This window comes from Phascolarctos cinereus, unplaced genomic scaffold (assembly GCF_003287225.1).
Source record: "Phascolarctos cinereus isolate Bilbo 61053 unplaced genomic scaffold, phaCin_HiC Scaffold_8;HRSCAF=390, whole genome shotgun sequence".
NCBI classification, from domain to species: Eukaryota; Metazoa; Chordata; class Mammalia; order Diprotodontia; family Phascolarctidae; genus Phascolarctos; species Phascolarctos cinereus.
Genome location: NW_027556291.1, coordinates 50,897,392 through 50,918,243, shown reverse-complemented (window position 1 = coordinate 50,918,243; position 20,852 = coordinate 50,897,392). Strand labels below are relative to the sequence as shown.

At 35.3% G+C, this 20,852-nt stretch overlaps 1 protein-coding gene across 7 annotated transcripts in view; it reads right to left on the bottom strand.

Annotated features, from left to right (window-relative positions):
* THOC2 (THO complex subunit 2) overlaps nt 1–20,852 on the bottom strand; it is a 95,625-nt gene that overhangs the window by 37,579 nt on the left and 37,194 nt on the right. For all 7 annotated transcript variants that reach the window (XR_013483652.1, XR_013483653.1, XM_078147902.1 and 4 more), the window contains exons 13-19: nt 15,801–15,842; nt 10,518–10,648; nt 9,613–9,714; nt 7,429–7,513; nt 4,625–4,718; nt 1,292–1,372; nt 639–735 (exon numbers count right to left, since the gene is read on the bottom strand). Coding sequence is in view for 5 of the 7 variants with exons in the window: in XM_078147902.1 (XP_078004028.1) it covers nt 639–735; nt 1,292–1,372; nt 4,625–4,718; nt 7,429–7,513; nt 9,613–9,714; nt 10,518–10,648; nt 15,801–15,842 (632 nt within the window). In the remaining 2 variants the exon portion in view is untranslated. The remainder of the gene's footprint in view (nt 1–638; nt 736–1,291; nt 1,373–4,624; nt 4,719–7,428; nt 7,514–9,612; nt 9,715–10,517; nt 10,649–15,800; nt 15,843–20,852) is intronic.

Genomic DNA, 20,852 nt, shown 5'->3' with positions numbered 1-20,852 from the left:
GCTCCTTAGGTTTGTTTTTCTTATTTTTTAAAAACCAAAGACATTTTCCAATATCATTCCTACTCTCCAAAAAGCTTTCTCATTACAAACAGTTAAATTGTAGGAGGATCAACATCTACTCTACAAACACTGGGTTAGATTTCCCCCTAAAAGGTAAAGAAAGTGTCCTGGAGAATTAAGTGGTCCAGAAAATTAAGGTTTGAACCCTTAACAAAATTTTTTTGTTCGCTCAAGTCTAAAAACTAAGTACTTGAGGAGTCACTTCACTGTCTGGGCACACTACAATGGCAAATATGGAGGGGGAAGGGGAACCACATCCAACTGAGTCAATGCAGTATCCATCCTGAATATATTTCACATGATATTGTAAAGTAAATTTCTTTTGCTAAATGTCAAATAATCATCTCATTTCTGTCCCAATCAGAAGGCTGAACCCACCAGTCCAACATAATTAAAACCAATGTTGGACTATTCTCCCATTTCTCTACAAAAAGAAGGAAGGTATATCACACCATTAGTCCTCTGGAACTAATATTGATCATAGCTTTTAATCCAGGGTCAGCTGCCTTTTAGTATTGTTTATATTTACTTTGTTGTAGTTTTTCAAGTACTGATTAGAGAAAAAATTTTATACATACCTTTTTCCTGCTTTTAGCTGATTTGCCACATATTGAAGAAGACCAGCAAGTTCAATTGGATATTTACGAAAAACTGCACCACAAAAACTTGCTAGGCCTAGGTATGAAATGACATGAAATATAATTAAAAGGAGTTCATGATATAGCATATTACTCCCTCCAATTAAATTTACAAAAATAAGAAGAGGTAGAAGACTAGTTGATTTTATTGCTGACTTTATCAGAGTATTTATCAATAACTCTAAAGAGTATTTTGTGACATCTATTTATTCACATCCAGTCAGTTAGTAGTTTGAAAATCTTAACCATATAATATAATGTCTTTATTAAGCACCTACTATTGCCAGGCAACACATATACACTTTAAAACTATTATCTCATTTGACCCTCACAACCACCCTAGGAGGTAGGTTCTCTTATTATCCTCATTTTACAGTTAAGGAAACCGAGGAAGAGAGAAGTTAAGTAACTTGCTGAGGGTCACACAGCAAGCATCTAAGGCTAGAACTGAACTCAGATCTTCCTGATTCCAGCTCCAGAGCTCAATACACTGAGCCACTCAGCCACCTCAAGCAGCTGCTAATATTAGGGAATATTCTCCTGAGGTAGAAATTCTTGCATATATTAAAATACATAAGAAGAGCAATACTCACTTTGAAGCCAGCTTGAGATAGTTGTATCATCATGTTTCATTCTTTCTTTCTCTGGATTGGCCAAAGCTTCAATGATGCAGTCTCGTATAACATTAAGAAAAATATTTATTTGTCAGAACCTCTACCAATTTCCCTTTAGGAAAACATGATAGACTCCAATGTCTTTAAAAAACTGTAAAAACTATTTTGTTTTCTAACTATGATGAAGGCAAATGATGAGGCAAAATGCATTTATTCTTAGTTACTTGTCCATACTCTTAGCAAGGAATCCTGCTAAGGACTGGCAACCCAATCACACAAAGCCAAAAAAGGTGGTTGGTGAACGCAAAAATCTTTTCTTCCTCTTCCTACAAGACAAAAACCCATCTAAGCACAGGAAGAAATAATGAAAGGAAATGGTCATTCCTCTATATACCCCAAGAAGTAGAATGGTAAAGCAAAAAGAAAGCTGATTCTTGGAAGTCAGGAGATCTGGATTCAAATTCTTTCTCTGACTGACACTGCATGACTTTAAGCAAGTCATTTCACCTTTTTAGGCCTGCAGAAGCTTCATCAGTCAAACAGTGACAATAATATGCTTACATTAAACATAAGTAGTTCTGAAGAAAGCCCTTCCTAATTTTAAAGCTATAATAGCTGGCATCTGTATAGCACTTGAAGGTTTACATATATTATTGTTACAGAAATTTGAGGAGGAAGGAAAAAGTACAGCAACCATTAATGCATACAATGCATGATAGAAAATCCTACAGAATCAAGATATTGAGACAACTACTGGTTGAAAGCTACAAAATAAACCCAGAAAAAGTGACCACATACCTATAAAATAATAAAATTCAAGAGACAATAGTAGAAAGGGAAATGCCCATCAAAATAACTACAAAATGCACAAAATACATACATGGATTAAAACACAAAGTGCTCTGTAAAGAAATAAAAACAAATAGCTTGAGGGCTATTCAATGGTCATGGCTGAGCTGTGCCAATATGATAAAAACCACAATACTACCTAAGTTGCTTCACAGTTTTAATGCTTTAACATAACTATCAGAGGGATATTTTGCAGGGGGAAAAAATTCCGGGAAAAATGGTCAGCAGCCTAACAGAAATCAGGTTTAGACCAATAACTCATATCATATACCAAACCAAGCATATGAATAAATGATTATATTTTTTAAAAGGCCACATCATAAACAAATTAAAGGAGCAGGGAAGATAATTAGAAGACAAAATGGCCAATTTTGATTGAATACAATTTAAGTTTCTATACAAATAAAATCAGTTAAGAATGAAGAGGAAACAGTGATAAATGTCCCATTTCCAGTATATATTTTATACATAATAAGGAAATGATAAAAATTTGTAAAAATAAGAGCCACTCCCCAACTGATAAATGATCAAAGGATAAGCAAGCTATCTACAGCCATTAAAGAATGTTCCAAATCACTAACAATTAAATAAATACTAATTAAAGCAACTTGAGGTTCCACCTTATACCCATCAGATTGGCAAAGTTGCCTAAAAGACAGGAAATGACAGATGTAGATGCTGAAGGAAAACAAGCCTATTCACGTACTGTTAGTGGAGTTGTGTGGGCCAGCCATTACGGGAAGTAATCTGCACATATGACCAAAAAGTCACTAAATCATACAAATGCTTTGATCCAGTTATATCACTATTAGAGCTATACCACAAACAGATCAAAGAAAGAAGACCTCTACATAACAAAAACATTTATAGCAGCTCCTTTTGCGGTGGAAAACCATAGAAACTAGAAGTATCCACCAACGGATGAATTGTGTGGCTGAACATATTGTGAAATATATGTAATGGAATAGTTATCCCTTCCACATCAAGACCTTCCCCATCGAGGTTCTGATATATGGCAGGTTGGCATAAGAAATTAAATGGGAATTTTGGGGGAGTTTTGGAGAAGCCACACATTAACACCTGAAGGCAAGCAGACAACACAGAGCCTATGACCAAATATTTAACCCAAAATTTACCATAAGGTACACCCCATAAAAGAGAAATAATTCAAACTTCTTCTCTGGTACAAAGCAAGGGCCAAAAAATTTTACGACGATTTTCCAAATTGCAGGGGTACCATGCCCCTAACCCCCTCAATGTGAAAGGGACAACTATATTATTATGTTGTAAGAAATGATGAAAGGGTATTTTCAGAGACACCTGAGAAAAACTCTTATTCTTTTATTTCGGGTTTTTTGTTTTTTTGCTTTTTGGTGAGACAATCGGGGTTAAGTGACTTGCCCAAGGTCACACAGCTAGTAAGTGTTAAATGTCTGAGGCTAGATTTGAACTCAGGTCCTTTCTGACTCCAAGGCCAGAGAGCTCTATTCACTGCACCACCTAGCTGCCCACAGAAAAATTCTTATGAACCAATGCAAAATGAATTGAGCAGAACCACGGAGACAATTTACACTGTACATCAAAACTATAAAACCAAATTAACTTTCAAGATTCAAGGACTGTGATCAATGTAATGACCATGTTTCTAGAAGACTAATGAAGAAGAATGCTTCCCAATTCTTAAGAGAGGTGAAAGACTAAACATGCAAAATAAGACATACTTCTGGACACAGCCAATGCAGGAATTTGTTTTACTTGACTGCATATAAGGATTATTTTTCTTTGGGGAAAGGAAGGGAAGAGGGAATGAGAGAAAAGTAAATAAACTGAAAAAAGATTTTGTTTTTATTTTAAAAAATAACAAAGGAGGGGCACATAGGTGGTGCAGTGGATCGAACACCAGACCTAGAGTCAGGAGGACTTGAGTTCAAATCCGGCCTCCGACACATAACACTCACTAGCTGTGTGACTCTGGGCAAGTCACTTAACCCCAACCGCCTCACCCAAAAAAAAAAAGAAAACAAAAAAAAGAAGCAAAGCACATAGTATCTTTACCTACCTGAAGTGTTGTTAACATTTTAATGCCAATAATAATAGTTTATAATAATAGCTTATATTTATATAGCACTTGGTATATGCCAGGTACTGTGCACAGTGCTTTATAAATATTACCATTTTTGATTCTCACAACTCTGTGAAGGAGGGGCTATTATTATTTTTACAGATGAGGAAATAGGGAAACAGAATAACTTGCCCTGGTCATATACTTATTAGCTGTATATATATAAAAAAAAAATTACCACCTGACAATGTCTAACCAAAGATTATTGCTAAAAAGAGATCCGGTTTAAAAATATCTGCTGGTTTTCTCATTTATATGTTTAAAACCACTTATCTGGAGAACTACATTTTTCATGCATTGGTTTCAAAATTCTTACATCTCCATACTATTTAAAAGGATACACGCCAAGACATCATAGTTCAGTGAAGTGAGGTATTTCAATGAATCAACTACTGGTGTTATTAAGTTATCATACTTCTGTATTTGTGATAAAATCTGAAAGAAAAAAAAATAGATGCAACTTAAAATTTAAAATGCCATCAGACACGGTTAATTAATAACTGGGATATACCAGCAGATCAGTTGCTAAATAAAGTTCTTCAATTAAAAAGTTTTTAAAGAGCCTTCTAAAGTTTAGGTTCCCATCTTAGTTGATTGTGATAGCAAACTAAGTCTTTATTGTCTGTCAAGAATATTTTTTATAAATCACTTAAAAACTGGTTTTTAATTAAGAAATTAATTTTAAAGTTGGGAATGACAAAACCTACCTACCTTCAAAGAGCCATGTAACCTTAAACCACCATAGAAATAATTATTATAATGATAATACTATGAATAGGCTAAACTTTACTTTCAGTACTACAAAATAGTAGCATCTCATGAAAAACACAAGCATTTTCACAGTACTGATACATAGTAGGCATCTAATAAATGTTTATTGATTGATTTTTCATTCATTAATCTAATTCACGACAAAAATCTTGATTGCTATTTCCAATAATGCCTTTACAAAAACAAAGTAATCCAAGAATTACAAATAGTTTTATAGCAGCACTGGTATTTATTACTAAAGTATTTGATCAAAATATTATATTCTTGTATGTAGTAAACAAATTACACTATCTAGCCTCACCACAAAGATTTCTAGTAAAGCTGCAGTTTTAATTTATACAATAATACTGTCAATATAAAAATGTTGGAAAACTAAGTCTGATCTATGAAATAACTAATCATTATTCCAAAGGATTCATTATAAAAAAAAAAGCTATCCCTCTACAGATAGCTTTTGGACTTGGAGTAAAAACTGAGGCATATTTTGTCTTTTTCCTTTTGGGGGGGGTAGAGGGGGGGGATATGGTTCACATAGTCATTTGTTGGGGGTTTTTTTGACGACATATTTATAACAGGATTTTTCTTGCATTCTCAATGAAGCTGAGGGAAATGTGAGGGAAAAATATTAAAAATGAAAATAAAGCTGAATTTTTGAAAATCTTAAATTTACTGTTTAAATTAACCAGTAATAACTGATATCTATATAGCACTTTAAGGTTACAAAGTACTTCATATAAATGGTCAAAGGATATGAACAGACAATTCTCAGATGAATTAAAGCCATCTATAGTCATATGAAAAAATGCTCTAAATCACTATTGACTAGAGAAATGCAAATCAAAACAACTCTGAGGTACCACATCACACCTATCAGATTGGCCAACGTAAAAAACAGGAAAATGATAAATGCTGGAGGGAGATGTGGGAAAATTGGAACACTAATACATTGTTGGTGGAGTTGTGAAATGATCCAACCATTTTGGAGAACAATTTGGAACTATGCCCAAAGGGCTACAAAACTGTGCATACCCTTTGATCCAGCAATAGCACTCCCTAGGGCTATATCCCAAAGAGATCATACAAATGGGAAAAGGACCCACATGTACAAAAATATTCACAGCAGCTCTTTTTGTGGTGGCAAAGAATTGGGAATTGAGAGGATACCCATCCATTGGGGAATGGCTGAGCAGGCTGTGGTATATGAATGTAATGGAATACTATTGTGCTATAAGAAATGATGAACAGTCTGACTTCAGAAAAACCTGGAAAGAATTATATGGTCTGATGCTGAGTGAAGTGAGCAGAACCAAGAAGACTCTGTACACAATAACAGCCACGTTATGCGATGACTAATATTGTTAAACTGAACCCTTCTCAGCATTACAAGGCATCTCCAGAGGCCTCGGGATGGAAAATGCTGTCCACATCCAAAGAAAGAACTATGGAAGTCGAATCGCTATCACTTATTTTTACCTTTTGTTGAGTTTTGTTTCATCTTTCTGATGGTTCCTCCTATTGGTTTTAATTTTTACTTACAACTTCACTAATGTGAAAATATATTTAATAGGAATCTAAATGTAAAGCCTATATCAGATTGTATGCCGTCTTGGGGAGGGTGGGAGAGAGGAAGGGGGGAGAAAATTTTCAACTCAAAAGCATATGGAAATGATTGTTGATAAATCAAAATAAATTAATAAAATCAGAAAAAATTTTGGAAAAAAAAATATTTTTAATTATACAATGCTACTTCACCTCCCTTCCCATTTCGTCTATCTTCAACAAACTATTAGGGGAAAACCTCTATTCTTAAACATGAATCAGTTCCTTGTATGTCTCAGAAATGAGATCTCTAGCAAAGAAATTTTTTTGCAAAGACTTTTCCCCAGTTAACTGTGTTCCTTATAATTTTAATTATATTTGTGCAAAAAGTTTAATAATTAATCAAGTTATAATAAAACCAAGTTATAATTAATCACAAAAAAAAATGTACTTCATACATATTATCTCCTTTGATACCGTAATGAAGACCTACAGGGAAGAAGTAGAATTAAGGAATCTTAAAGACCATACTGAATCTTTTTTTTTTAAATATTTGGCTAGGCAATGGGGTTAAGTGACTTGCCCAGAGTCACACAGCTAATAAGTGTTATGTGTCTGAGGCCAAATTTGAACTCAGGTCCTCCTGAATGCAGGGCCAGTGCTCTATCCACTGCACCACCTAGCTGCCCCCATACTGAATCTTAAACACCATCTAAAATGTTTATTTAAAATGGAGATGTTTACTTAAATTTATCTAAGATGTCTTTAAGATACATAAAAATGAAAACAAGTCTTTTGAATGGTTTTTTACATTAACTTGCATCTTAATACGTACGTAATCAAACAAAATGGTTGGATTGCTGTGGCTCAATTTCCCAATTTGTCTTCCAGAAGGCTTCACATTTTCCTTTGTCAATCGCCTGATGGATGGAGAAAAAAAAGTGGCAGAGACCATTAATCTAAAGTATCTCTCCCACTTTAAAATTCATAGATTATACTTTAAATACAGTTTTTACCAAAATACATAAAGTAACTAGATGTAAATGCCCATTCTGAATTGTTTTTGTGGCAACTGGAAAACCATGTGTGTTAAGAACACTCCAAAAAGACATTTAGGATGTAAATATGTGAAAAATACTTTTTAAAAATTCAACATTAATAATTCAAAAGTCTGAATAGTTCAAATGCTTTAATGATTTATACAGTTCCCTACAGCAATGAAATCACAGATCTATACTCAAAAAAGTTTTTGGAAGCTCTCACAATTTCTCTATCCAAGGAAAAACATAGTCTTATTACTAACATCTATGAGAGACCTAAAGAAACCTCCATTCTGCTTAGCACTGTATTATGTCAGAGTCGATAAGGCCTGTATAACCTCTATCATTATTCACAGTCAAAGCAAAGAAAGCAACTTATTGATTTTTTTCCTTTCTCTACTCCTTGCTGGTCCAACTTCCCTGGTGGTTTTAGTTTAACTTTTCAGAGAAAAGACACTAAATAAACAAATAAAAATATTCCCAAAAAATTTTAAATGGTATTACCTTTTCACCCTAAGTAACTTCAAACAACAAACCATATTCAACTACAAAAAAAGTTCACGGTATCACACCCAAGTCTTACTATTAAAGTTCAGATCATTAAAATCTGATTAAATTAATTAAGTCTGTATATGTCCAGAAGGAGCTTATATTCTCTTGGAAAAAAACAAAATAACCCTATCAGAGATATATAATGGATGCTTTGCTTTTGGCTTTCAATCAACAGCATTTGGTAGGTACTCAGTAAATAATTTTTGAATTCAATTTTTCAATAGCCTTCCAGTATTTCCTTTCTAAATTAGCAAACTGTAACCTCACATGCATACAAGCATACAGGGAATGTTTCAGCTTCAAAACTCTGACTTATTGATCTAAGAGTCCCTAAAGTGATCAACTATGGAATTCCTAGAAAAAAACCTCACGAACAACACAAAGTTAAGTAAAGCGTACATTAAAGAGTTTTAACAGATCACCTTAAAGCTTATTTCTGGCTGTGTGTTAATTTAATTATTTTTCTGTTAAAAAAAACAGACCTCAAAACAAAGTTCCAACATATTAATTCAATTCAGACTGCAATCTCTTCACAGTTTTAATTGTCTTGCTGCAGCTGAACAGTCATTCATGGCCTGACGAGTCTATGGCTCTTTAATAAGGTTTGCGAAGTGCTTTAAAAATCTCATTTGATTATTATCCCCATTTTAAAGACAAAGAAACTGAGGCAAATAGAAATTGAGTGCCTTGACTGGGTCAGTTACATGCCTGCAGACAAATTTTGAAGTCAGATCTTTCTGACACAAAGCCCAGTACATAATTATGCCACTGCAAATATATTAATATTAATATATTAATATATAGTGACTGTCCCTATATCTAAAACTGGGATGAACATCTTTACTACAGAATTTAGCAGGTCCAAGTACCATCTTCCTTAAGGATGACAATCTAAACTGACACAAACTAGTATTTAGTCTTCACACTGAAATTACAGAAAACAAAATGTTTTGTTGTTCATTCGTTTTTCAGTCGTGTCCAACTCTTTGTGATCCCATTTGGGATTTTCTTGGCAAAGATACTAGAGTGGTTTGTCATTCCCTCTTCCAGCTCATTTTACAGATGAAGAAACTGAGGTAAATAGGGTTCAATGACTTGCCCAGGATCACACAGATAGGCTGTGGAGTACCTTGTGCATCCATATTAGTTTCTCTCCATTCTTCTTGCTCACTGAAACTACATTAGCTGTATATAGAGACCTGACACTATATTGCAGTCTGTCCAAAAAATTTTTTATTAGATATGCAGCCTTCCTGAATGTAAAATCTCAGAATAAGGTCTATTACATCACAGGTATAATATACAAATAGCTACTAGATTAATATGGTGCCTATGAGGTCAAGACTCATGGACTTACTAACATTTATGCTTACATTTAAGCTATCTAAATTTACTATGATTCAACAAATATAATTAAAAAAACTTACTTCATTATATATTTGGCTCTGTCTATCGTTTGAGCTTTAACTTTTACCAAAAGTGGGTGACTATTATAAGTTTCATTCTTCCATTGACCATACAGACGATACCTTAAAGAAGAGATAGAGGAAAAAGAAATGTTATATAAACTTAGCCAATGCATAACAAGTCTCATTCATATAATAAGCATGTCCCAAAACAAAATTCTAAGTGTAGTTTTAAGCTTTAATAAATTTAGAAATATAAATGTGGCAAACTCACCAAAAAAAATCATTTGAAAGTTTAATTATTTAAATTTATTTTATATTTTAGGGTAGTGAATTAATTGATCAAGCCATTCTGGAAATCAATTTGGACCTTAGACCACCACATTACTTAATTGTGCATACCCTTTGACCAAGCAATATCACTACTAGACTTACAGCCCAAAGAGATCCATATATACAAAAACAGCACTTTTTTGGATGGCAAAGCAGAAACTATAGGAATGTCCACCAATTGGGGAATGGCAGAACAAATTATGGCATGTGAATGTAATGAAATACTATTATAGCATTAAAAAGGGAAGACCTGTATGAACTAATACATAATTAAGTAAGTGGAACCAGTAGAATCATTTATACTCTAACACCACTGTAAAACCGAACAACTTTGAAAGACAGATCAATGTAATCCTGATTTCAGAAGACCAATGATACCCACCCTCCTCAAAAAAAACTAACGGAATAAATGTGCAGACCGATACACATTTTTAGACATGGCCAATGTGGGAATCTGTTTTGCTTCCAAACTTTGTTAGAAAGGTTTTGTTTTTCTTCTTTTATTTTTACTGAGGGCAATGAGTGGGAGGGAGAGAAAATAAATGCTTGTTAAATACATTTTTTAAAAATAAATCCAACACATCAATACTTACCTGTATTGATATGGAAATGATTTAAACATTCCCCATAGTTCTTCAGACATACAAGCATTGCAATCCATCAAAGAAAGAGAAGGAAGTAGCACCTGGTCAGTAATATGCAGCAAGCAACTAAGCAAGGTTTCCTACCAAAAAAGGGGGGAAAAAAAGTATTCAGGAGATCAGCTGATGGCTATTTGCCTAAACTGTTCTACAGATCAGAAACACCTATGAAAGTAAGCATGAAACACCCTAAATACATAACAAAGAATATATATTGATATGGGAATATTTTTAATGGCCAAGAGTTAATATATTCCTCCAAAATGCCTGCCTTATCAAGAAGTTATTAATGATCTCTGGATCCTCAAATCTAAAGGCTCTTTCCTCAATCCTCATTTTTTCTTGACCTATCTGCTGCATCTGACACCACTGATTACTCTCTCCTCTCTGGACGCTGCTCTTAGTTCTCCTGTCTGAACACTCTCAGTCTCCTTCTCCTCTGCTGGTTCTGAAATCATGGTTACATTGATCAGAGTTCTATATCTCACCTCCCAATTGCAGTTGTACCCAAAGGCTCTATCCTGGGCCCTCTTCTCTTCTATCTATACTCTCACTTAGTGACCTCAACTGCTCCCACAAGCTTATCATCTCAATACAAATTACTCCTGGATCTGTATATCTAGCCCTACCTAATCTCTCTCTTGAGATCTAGTCACATCTCCAAATGCCAACTGGAGATATATTTCAAAATGGACATCTAAGAATTTCAAATTAAATCCATCCAAAGTAGAACTCATCTTTAACCCAAAAACCCATCTCTCTCTTTGAACTTCTCCATTTCCACCTAGGACACTATCATTCTACCCATCATCCACATTTAAAACCTCAATGTCACTCAACTTCTCTCTCTCTTGTCCCACATGTTATCAGTTGCCAAATCTTATTGTAGAATTAGGAATTGCTTTTTTCTCACACATCAGTCCCTGTCTCTCTAGTCACACAGCCACCACCCTAGTTCAGGCTTTTTGTCACCGTCTTTTCCTAGTTCCTCCACCTCCTCAAATCCCATTACCTTAGCCAATAGTTCTACTACCATAATTGAAAAACTGGCTTTCTTCTACCTATCTCTTTCTATTCCTCACCCCTCCTAAAGCTATTCTTTCCTATCATGATTGCCAACCACTCTAATCCTCAGTACTTTCTCAGCCCATTGTCCTCTCATGGCACTTTCTTCCATTACCAATCTCAAATCAATTCCACAAAGTCCTTTACCACTTTTCTTTTTTTTGCTTTTTGGTGAGGCAATCAGGGTTAAGTGACTTGACCAAGGTCACACAGCTAGTGTCAAGTGTCTGAGGTTGGATTTGAACTCAGGTCCTCCTGACTCCAAGGCCAAAGCTCTATCCACTGTGCCACCTAGCTGCCCAGTCTTTTACTTTCAAATCCCTCACCCATTTCTACTGTCAATCGTTCCTTGCCAAACCCCATCCCTAAATTACTCTATCTACCATACTGTTCCTATTCAAGAGCTGCTGAACTAAGCTGGAAGAAGTCATGCAACCATGATGACTCATCTACTACAAATTGGTTATGCAATTTCAACTAGCTCCTCATAACAACAAAACAGTCCTATTAGTCCTCCCTAACTGATTCCCTATCACATTCCCCAAAGAAGCCTTTCCTTCTAATCTTTTTCTTCTCAAACTTCCCATACATCCCCCTTCTTCTAACTCTCAGCTGAAGACTTCACTCCTTATTTCATTGAGAAAATTGAAGCCATTTACTATAAGCTTCCTCTTCTCCCGTCTTCACCTCAAAAACCCTTGGCATCCCTTGTTTTTTCTTCTACTCCAAATTCTGATGAAGACATGGCCCTTCTCTTTACCAAGGCCAACTTTTTACATGCGTTCTTGGCTCTGTCCCTTCATCTTCTCTAGCTGACTTCAATTATTCCCTCTCTCTCTTCCCTTAACTGTCTAAGGACATCTTCTCACATTGCCTCCATTCTTAAAAAACTTTCAGTAGACCCTACCATCCCCTCAAGCCATCCTATGTATCTCCTCCTTTAACTTTCCCTATGTAAATGAACCCCAGATCTACATATACAATCTAGCCTTTCTCCTGAGTTTGAGTCCGCATCACTAACTGCTTATTAGATATTTCAAAATAGATACCCCACAGACATCTCAAATTCAGCTGTCCCAAACAGAACTTATTATCTCTGCCTAAAAATCTAACCCTTTTCTGAATTTCTCTATTTCTATTTGGGATACTATTACTCTTTAAAGCAGCTAGATAATGCAGTCACTAGGCCTGAAGTCATGAAAACATGAATTCAAATCCAGCCTCAGACATTTACTAGCTGTGTGACCCTGGGCAAGTCACTGAATTCTGTTTACCTCTTCCTCATCTATAAAATAAGCTAGAAAAGAAATTGGCAAACCACTCCAGTATCTTTGCCAAGAAAACCTCAAATGGGGTCACGAGGAGTCGGATGCTACTGAAATGACTGAGCAACATTCTTCAAGTACATCAGCTTTTTAACTTCAACTCTCCATCCCCTCTCTCACCCTCTCCACTTTTAACAAAACTCATCTCAACATTTTTCAAATCTGTCACCTCTCTAATTGCACAACCACCAATTTATTCAGGTCCTCATCACCTCTTACCAGTACTATGGCTTTCTAATTGGCCTCCTTTTCTTAGGACACAACTGTCCAGGTGATTTTCCTTGAACAGATCTGTGTCACACTCTTACACAATAATAAACTCCCCCCTGTGGCTTTTAAAACTATTCACTACTTGGCTCTAACCTATCTTTCCCGCCTCATTATATATTGCTTCCTTCTTCCCCTCAACTCTAAGATCAAGCTAAAATGCTTTTTCTCTGTGTTCTTCACACAAAGCATTCTACATCTCCCTTGTATGTGCTAAGTCTTCTCTACCTGTGGAATGCATTTCCTCCTCCCTTCCTCTTACAATACATTATTTCCTTCAAGACTGAACTAAAGCACCACCTTCTACATGAAGTCTATCCTAATACCCCATATTCTTATATAAGTGCATATATAAGCTCCTCGAGGATCATTTCATTTTTATCTATACATTCCCCAATGCCTAGCATATAGTCAATGCTTACTGTTTGACTATAAAAGAATGTGTTCAAACCTAGAGGAATAAGGTAGAATATAACATACTGTGAATTATGCTTTGCTAAAAATGAATAAAGAAAAAAAAATCCAACTAAAAAAGTTAAGAAATTCAAAATATTTATAATCAATCTACTCCTGGGGAAAATGTTAATAGTATAAAAAGGGAGAAAAAAATCAGCTGACTGTAGAGAAATAACCAACAGTGATATTCTTTACCCACTCGGGATTAAATATATAAATGGAGGTTCTTTGATTTAAATTTCTACCAATCTAAAATGATTACTAAAGAAACTATGTATTAAGTTGAATTATCCATTGTCCCTACTAGTATTCCAAAGGCTAAGTGCAGCTAGAAAATAGAAACAATCTTGATAACTGACAGTAATCATTTTACTTTATATTTCAGACATCTTAGTATAAGAAAAGCCCAGGTAGAGAAACTTGATTATACCAGCTTATTCCAATTTAAAGAAACCTGATGCAGAAAAATACTGGCTTAGACAAAAGCAAAGTTAAAAGGAGATTCATCTTCTTTTCAAAATGACTCTTTCCTTCAAAAAAAAATCTTATTTAACTGCTCAAAATGTGTTTAAACATGTTTCTTTACACTGAACAGTTACAAAAAAGTTTGCAGGACAAAGCTTAAAGAGAAAGTAGAGGTTAATAATTAACTACCATATCAAAAGGGCTAGGGATAAGTGATGCCAGTTATCCTTATGCCAGAAATCCTTAAATAATCTAAGCCCCAAAAAGAGGTGTTAGGGTTACAAATGGAACCCTAGAGAGTTGATGCTATTAGTAATTCCAATGCAAATCCCTCCATGGCAATAAGGTAAAGGAATAAGGAAGCAAGAGAACAAGACATTACATTGCTTTGAATTTGAATTACATACAGTTAGATCCCAGACACAGGCAACTAGATGGCACAGAGGATAGAGTGCCAGGCCTGGAGTCAGGAAGACTCATATTTCTGAGTTGATAACTGGCCTCAGGACACTTACTAGCTGTGTGTTACTTAACCCTGCTTGCCTCAGTTTCCTCATCTGGAAAATGAGGTGGAGAAGGAAATGGCAAATCACTCCACTATCTTGGCCAAGAAAATCCCAAATAAGATCAAGAACAGTTGGACTGAAAACGACTGAACAACAATTAATACATCCCAAAAACATAGAACAAGCGGAAAGTCATAGTCTTGGTCCACCGACACCAGTACTAAGTAGGGAAAGCCAAGTACATAATTAATGGAAAGAAAGCTCATGACCTAAAAGATGTGGCCAAAAGCACCTGTATGTCATACTTGAAATTGCATAATATATTTTGTTCAGTTAAATGCTCTTATTTTGAACAGAGTTCTTTTAAACATTTGTTCCAAAAGATATTGTTCTAATCTTTCTTGGGAATTAGTTTTCTAAGTTATATAATTATGTTTTGGTAATAAGGAGTTATTTTCTTTAAAAAAAAAATATGACTACTGTCCACTTGTCCCCTGCTTGGAGATATGTGCAAGACAGGTTATGACTATTAAAGCTGCAAGGGTGCCACCTAGGGAAAACTTACTCAAATTTCAGACTTCTCATTCTTGGAACCCCCAACAATTTAAAGAAGTGATATAAAAGAAATTCATTATGTGCCCTTCAAATAAAAAGCTGCCGCCAATGAATTTTAAATTATCTCACACACAGCTTTTCAGAAATGATTATTTAAAACAAGATACACTTATCTAAAAATACATGTAACAAACTAGGGAGATCGTATCTGAGATTTATAATCTCTACCCATAACCCTTTGTCCACAGTACCCGCCTTTCTTTTATAGAGCATCCCTTCATCTCCCTCTCTTACCCACTCAACTGTCCAATCATTTTTCCCCATCTCCCACCCATCTTACAGAGTATACCTTTTTTTTAAAAGAAATGATGCTTCATAATTCTGTCCTCAATCTCACAGAATATGAGGAGGTTAGTCTAAAAAAAAAACCCAGTTTGTAGGCACTTCCAAAAACAGTATGTGGTAAGTAGTTGATGTTACAATATTATAAAACATTTTCCCACATATGGCTACAACTGGCTCACAATAAAAATTTTCCGCATACTGCTGTGCCTAGCCTAAATGTTAGATGTCATTATGTTTTCCTACACTCTTACCATTCTGTCTTTTTCTTCTGGTTTGTTTCCATCAGTCTGAAACTAAAAACACATACAAAAAGTTATAAAAGTAAGTTTAAATTATTTTCTATTAACTATGTCATCATTAGTTCTTCTTATAAACAGTATATTAAGTTACCCAATGCCTTGAAATATTTGCTTTTTTCAATCTTTACATATACACCCAAAGGGATTTTAAGACCCAGTTAAATTAGTACAATTAACAAATTATTTGAATTAGAAATTCCTAAATCAGAGATGATAATGGCAATATTAACAATTCCTCCCAGGAAGCAATGAAATTAGGTTAGATATCTCATCCTTCCACTTGTTATTTGCCTCATCTGCATATCCTTGTATTAATATTCTACTTCAAATACCCCATTTTAAGAACAAAAACATTTCAAACTTCACATTTCTAAACTTCACCATATTTAAACGATCAAAATAGAAGGAAAAGTTTGAGCCAGCACAATAATTAAGTGGCAAAATATCCAAAGCTGGCTTCCATGTTATTTTGCTCCAAAAAAAAAAAATGAAAGGGAAAGAGAGAAGAGTTACATATGATAATCACATATTAATGTGATGATAGAAACCAAATCTGAGGAAATTGTGTACAACTAACTACAAGAATCCTAAATGGAAAAAAAATGGATGGAAAAGGCTAGAAAGAAAATAAGTGCCCATTGACAAAGGAATGGCTAAACAAAACTGTGATCTATGCCATGGAATATTATTGTACCATAAGAAAATATAGTCAAACTGCCTGGAAACCAAAAGGCCCAGAGAAAAGATAATGAAACATAACACACCTCCCTCATAACAAGGTAATGGAGAGCTAGTAGTACAGAATATTATCTTCACCATAAGATGTCATCACCATATTAGACTTTTTGGTTTTTCTTTTTCACAGGGTAGGGAGTTCAATGGAGAAAAAATGATGTCTTTGAAGGGCAAAAAAGAAAAACAAAACATCAATTACATGTTTTTCCCACCTCCATCCAGATGAAGATATCCAACAGTAGGGAAAGGCTTTCATAGTAAAGATGGACAACAGAGTGTGGGGGTTGCAAGGCAAAAATTTAATGACTACAGATCAGATAAGGGAATTTCAAAGTCCACAGGAAATTGAGCATTTGTGGATGATGGCAAGAAGTAATCTAATTCCCCCACCTCAACTTGTGAGTAGGAGGAATGAGTGAACTGAGAACACAGGAGGAATGGGAAAGGAAAAAATTTTAAATGTTGTCTATGGAACAGGCACTCAAGAAAACACAGTGGAAACAGTGAATAGATTTAGAGTGATACACTGGGAGTGGTGTTTGGTTGGGGGTAATTTGAATAAGGGATCAGGGTATAGTTTCCAGAAATAGTTAAGCTTTTTGGTCACAGGAAGAAATTATTGAGGAGTCTCTCTCCAAATAGTTTTGCTTACGTTGATTATATTTTATCAATATTTACCTATTAGAAATTAAAATATCTTAGTGTTACTATGAAAATAGTTTTGACCTCTCAAACTCCCTGAAAAGTAAGAAACCCCCAAATCACATTTTGAAGAGAACTGCTACTCTAAACCTTTTGGCAATAATGAAAAACTTTGTTTTAACCCCAAAATGTATAAAACAAATCACACACAAATATCTTAATTTAGGTTTTTGTAGTCTTATTTACTCTATTTTCTTAAAACAAGACCAACCCAGAGGAGCATTTTAGCCAATAAAATAACATATGATTACGTATTTTGACCGACTTTTATCTAACTTAAGGGTTCATTTTTGGAGTTAAGATATGTTGCTAATTTCCAAATTACAGCACTAATATTAGATGTTCTAAGAGTGGCCAGTAACTGTTTAGCACTTATTTTATACGGAACAAAATTGTATTTGCCATGATATTTCTGTAAAGCATATTTTAAGGCATAGTGACAAGCCAAATATAAAGTAGAATTTGGAGTTTTCCCATCACACTAAAAACATAATGTGATAATAAAACAGCACAGGCCAGTCATGCTTCATTCTCCTCCCAGATGTGCTTCTGACTCTAAAGACTTAAAAAAAATGATTCAGCTGCCTTCTCACCCTGGAACTTCGGAACCTCAAAGACATTCTGGAGACAGGCACAGGCCAGCCATTCATTCACCTCCTAGCTGTGCTTCTGACTCTCCTAGACTTTGTCACCATGCCATAGTGCAGGCACTGTCTCTCCCCCAACCCTCCTTTCATTTCCCTTTTATGTTATCTTCCCCCATTAGAATGGAAGCTCCTTAAGGACAGGGAATCTTTATTTTTGCTTTTGTCCTCATCCACAGAACTTGGTAAAGAACCTGGAAAACAGTAAGCACTTAATAAATGCTTATGACCTGCCTATGAGAGAACCTAAAGCAGAAGACATTGCTGGAGAACACTTACTTCATCTCCCATGTCCATGTACTCCCTTCCTTACCTCTCCCTCATATGACCATCTGTTCCTTCAAGGCACAGTTCAAACACCACCTTCTGCATGAAGCTTTTCTTGATGCCCCCAACTGCTAGTGCCTGGACTACCATGTCATTTTGTATTTAACTTGCAGATATTTATATATTTAACTGTCTCCCCCAATAGAATGTAAGCTCCTTTCAAGTAAAGATTATTTCATTCTCCGTCCTTGTACCCCAAGTACCTGGCATAGTGCCTAGAACTTAATAGGTATTTAATTAAACATTTGTTAAATGACTGATTGATGTCTAAGCTGAGTCCCATGAGCCATCACTTGCAAACTCAAAGTAAAAACCAAGCTGGAAAACAGGAGTTAAACATCATTCTATGAATTAGATAGGCAACTAATGGAACAGAAAATTTTAACTGGCTACATATGGAAGATCATTTCTACTAAAGCAAACCATAGCATTTTCAAAAGACAAGGAGTAAAGTTGTGAGAAGTTATAACTGAGACCAACCCTGGTCTCCTGACTCCTAGCCCAATGCTTATTCAACAACAAAACCTTCGCTTTAGAGCAAAAGTTCTTCATCTGGGGTCCATGGACACCCACTGATAGATTTCTAGGGTGGAAGGGTGTTTAAGAGAACTTGGATGGCAGAAACATTACTTCTTTATTCCAATATAATGTTTCCTTCCTAATCCTATATGTTTTGTTTTATACACATAAAAAAAAAAAACATTTTTCTGAGGAGTCCAAAAACTTCACTAAACTATCAAAGGGGTGCAGGACACAAAAAAAGGTTAAGAACCTCTTCTTTAGAGGCAGGCACTTTGGTCTCAAAGAGTCTACTCTAGGTACCAAAATACACTATGTTGACATTATATACATCTACCAAAAAAAAACTTACCAAGAAAATACAGAAACCAGATGAAAAAGCATTATTTTCTACAATTCATTTTTGACTCAAACTAATACAACAGTAAAAATACTTGTTGAATAAAATGAGTCACCCATCACTTATTTAGTAAATTGGATACCATATGGGTTTACCAAGCCAACTGCCAACTAATAGCCAGGCTCATCTGATCATGCTCAATTTGTTTTAAAACATGTATGATTACATTTTTTTCTATAAAACACTCTACAGATCAGGTTCAAACTATTAAAATGAAATATAATTGCTTCTTTACCCTTTGACCCAGCAATAGCAATTCTAGGGCTATATCCCAAAGAGATCATACAAATGGAAAAAGGACCCCCATGTACAAAAATATTTATAGCAGCTCTTTTTGTGGTGGCAAAGAATTGGAAATTGAGAGGATGCCCATCGATTGGGGAATGGCTGAGCAAGTTGTGGTATATGAATGTAATGGAATACTATTGTGCTATAAGAAATGATGAACAGGCTGATTTTCAGTTCTATCAATTAATAAGCATTTATTAAGTTAACTATTATGTGCCAAGAACCACACATGCTAGGGGATACCAATAAAAAATGAAACAGGCCTTCCCCACAAGGAATGTCCATTCTATTCATTAGAAAGTTTACTCTCCAACAGTGAAGAATGAATTGAAAGGGGGCAGCTAGGTGGCGCAGGGGATACAGCACTGGCCCTGAATTCAGGAGGACCTGAGTTCAAATCTGGCCTCAGACACATAACACTTACTGTGTGACCCTGGGCAAGTCACTTAACCCCATTGCCTAGCCCCCCCCCCAAAAAAAAAAAAGAATGAATTGAAAAGAGAAGACGAAAGTCAAAGAGAGACTGGAAAGTCAAAGGAGATAAGGGCCTGGATTAAAGTCCTAACAGAAGCAAGAGACAGGTTGGACAGGTTCAAAACATTCTATAATATAAGAAGGAAGATGACTCCAAATGCCTGAGCAATTGGGAAGATGGTCAAAAAATCATGAACACAAAAGGAAGATTAAGGTGAAAGGCAAATTTGGAGGGAATCGGTGCTACTTTAAGGTTACTGGGGGTCATCCACACAGAAATATCTAGTAGGCAGTTAGCAATTTTGGACTGGAATGCAGAGGACAGACTAGAGATACTAATTTATCTGTGTAGAGGTAATATGTAAAACCACAGGATTGAAAGGAATCACTAAGGGATGGAAATAGAAAAATCTGAAATAGTCCAGGAGAGAGCGTAGAGGATGGGTAAAACCTTAGGGAAAAAAGGAAAAGGTGTAACTGAAGTTCACAAAGGAACAGAGTTCTGAGGAATACATTACTGCAGAAGCCAAGAAGTGAGAATATCAAATCAAGTAATTAACCATGTTAAATAGAACACAGTTTGAAAAGGATGAAGACTGAGAAACACAGTGGATTTGGTGACTGATACCATGGTTACCAAGGGCCTTAAAAGCATAATTTCATTAAAGTGGTGGTGGGGAGACAAGTCATATTTCAAAGGAATGAGTAAGGAGTGGTAGTTGGTTTTTTTTTAACGGAGGGAAAGAGTAAGACTACCCTTTCTAGAAGTCTGGTGGTAGAAGAGAAAGAAGACACAGAATGTTAGTTTCAGAAAGGGCAGGTTTAACAGGGTAAAGTTCGTTTTTTAAAGACTACGATAGTAAACCTAAACATGTGTATAAGCAAATGGGAAGGAACTAACAAAACAGGAAAAAA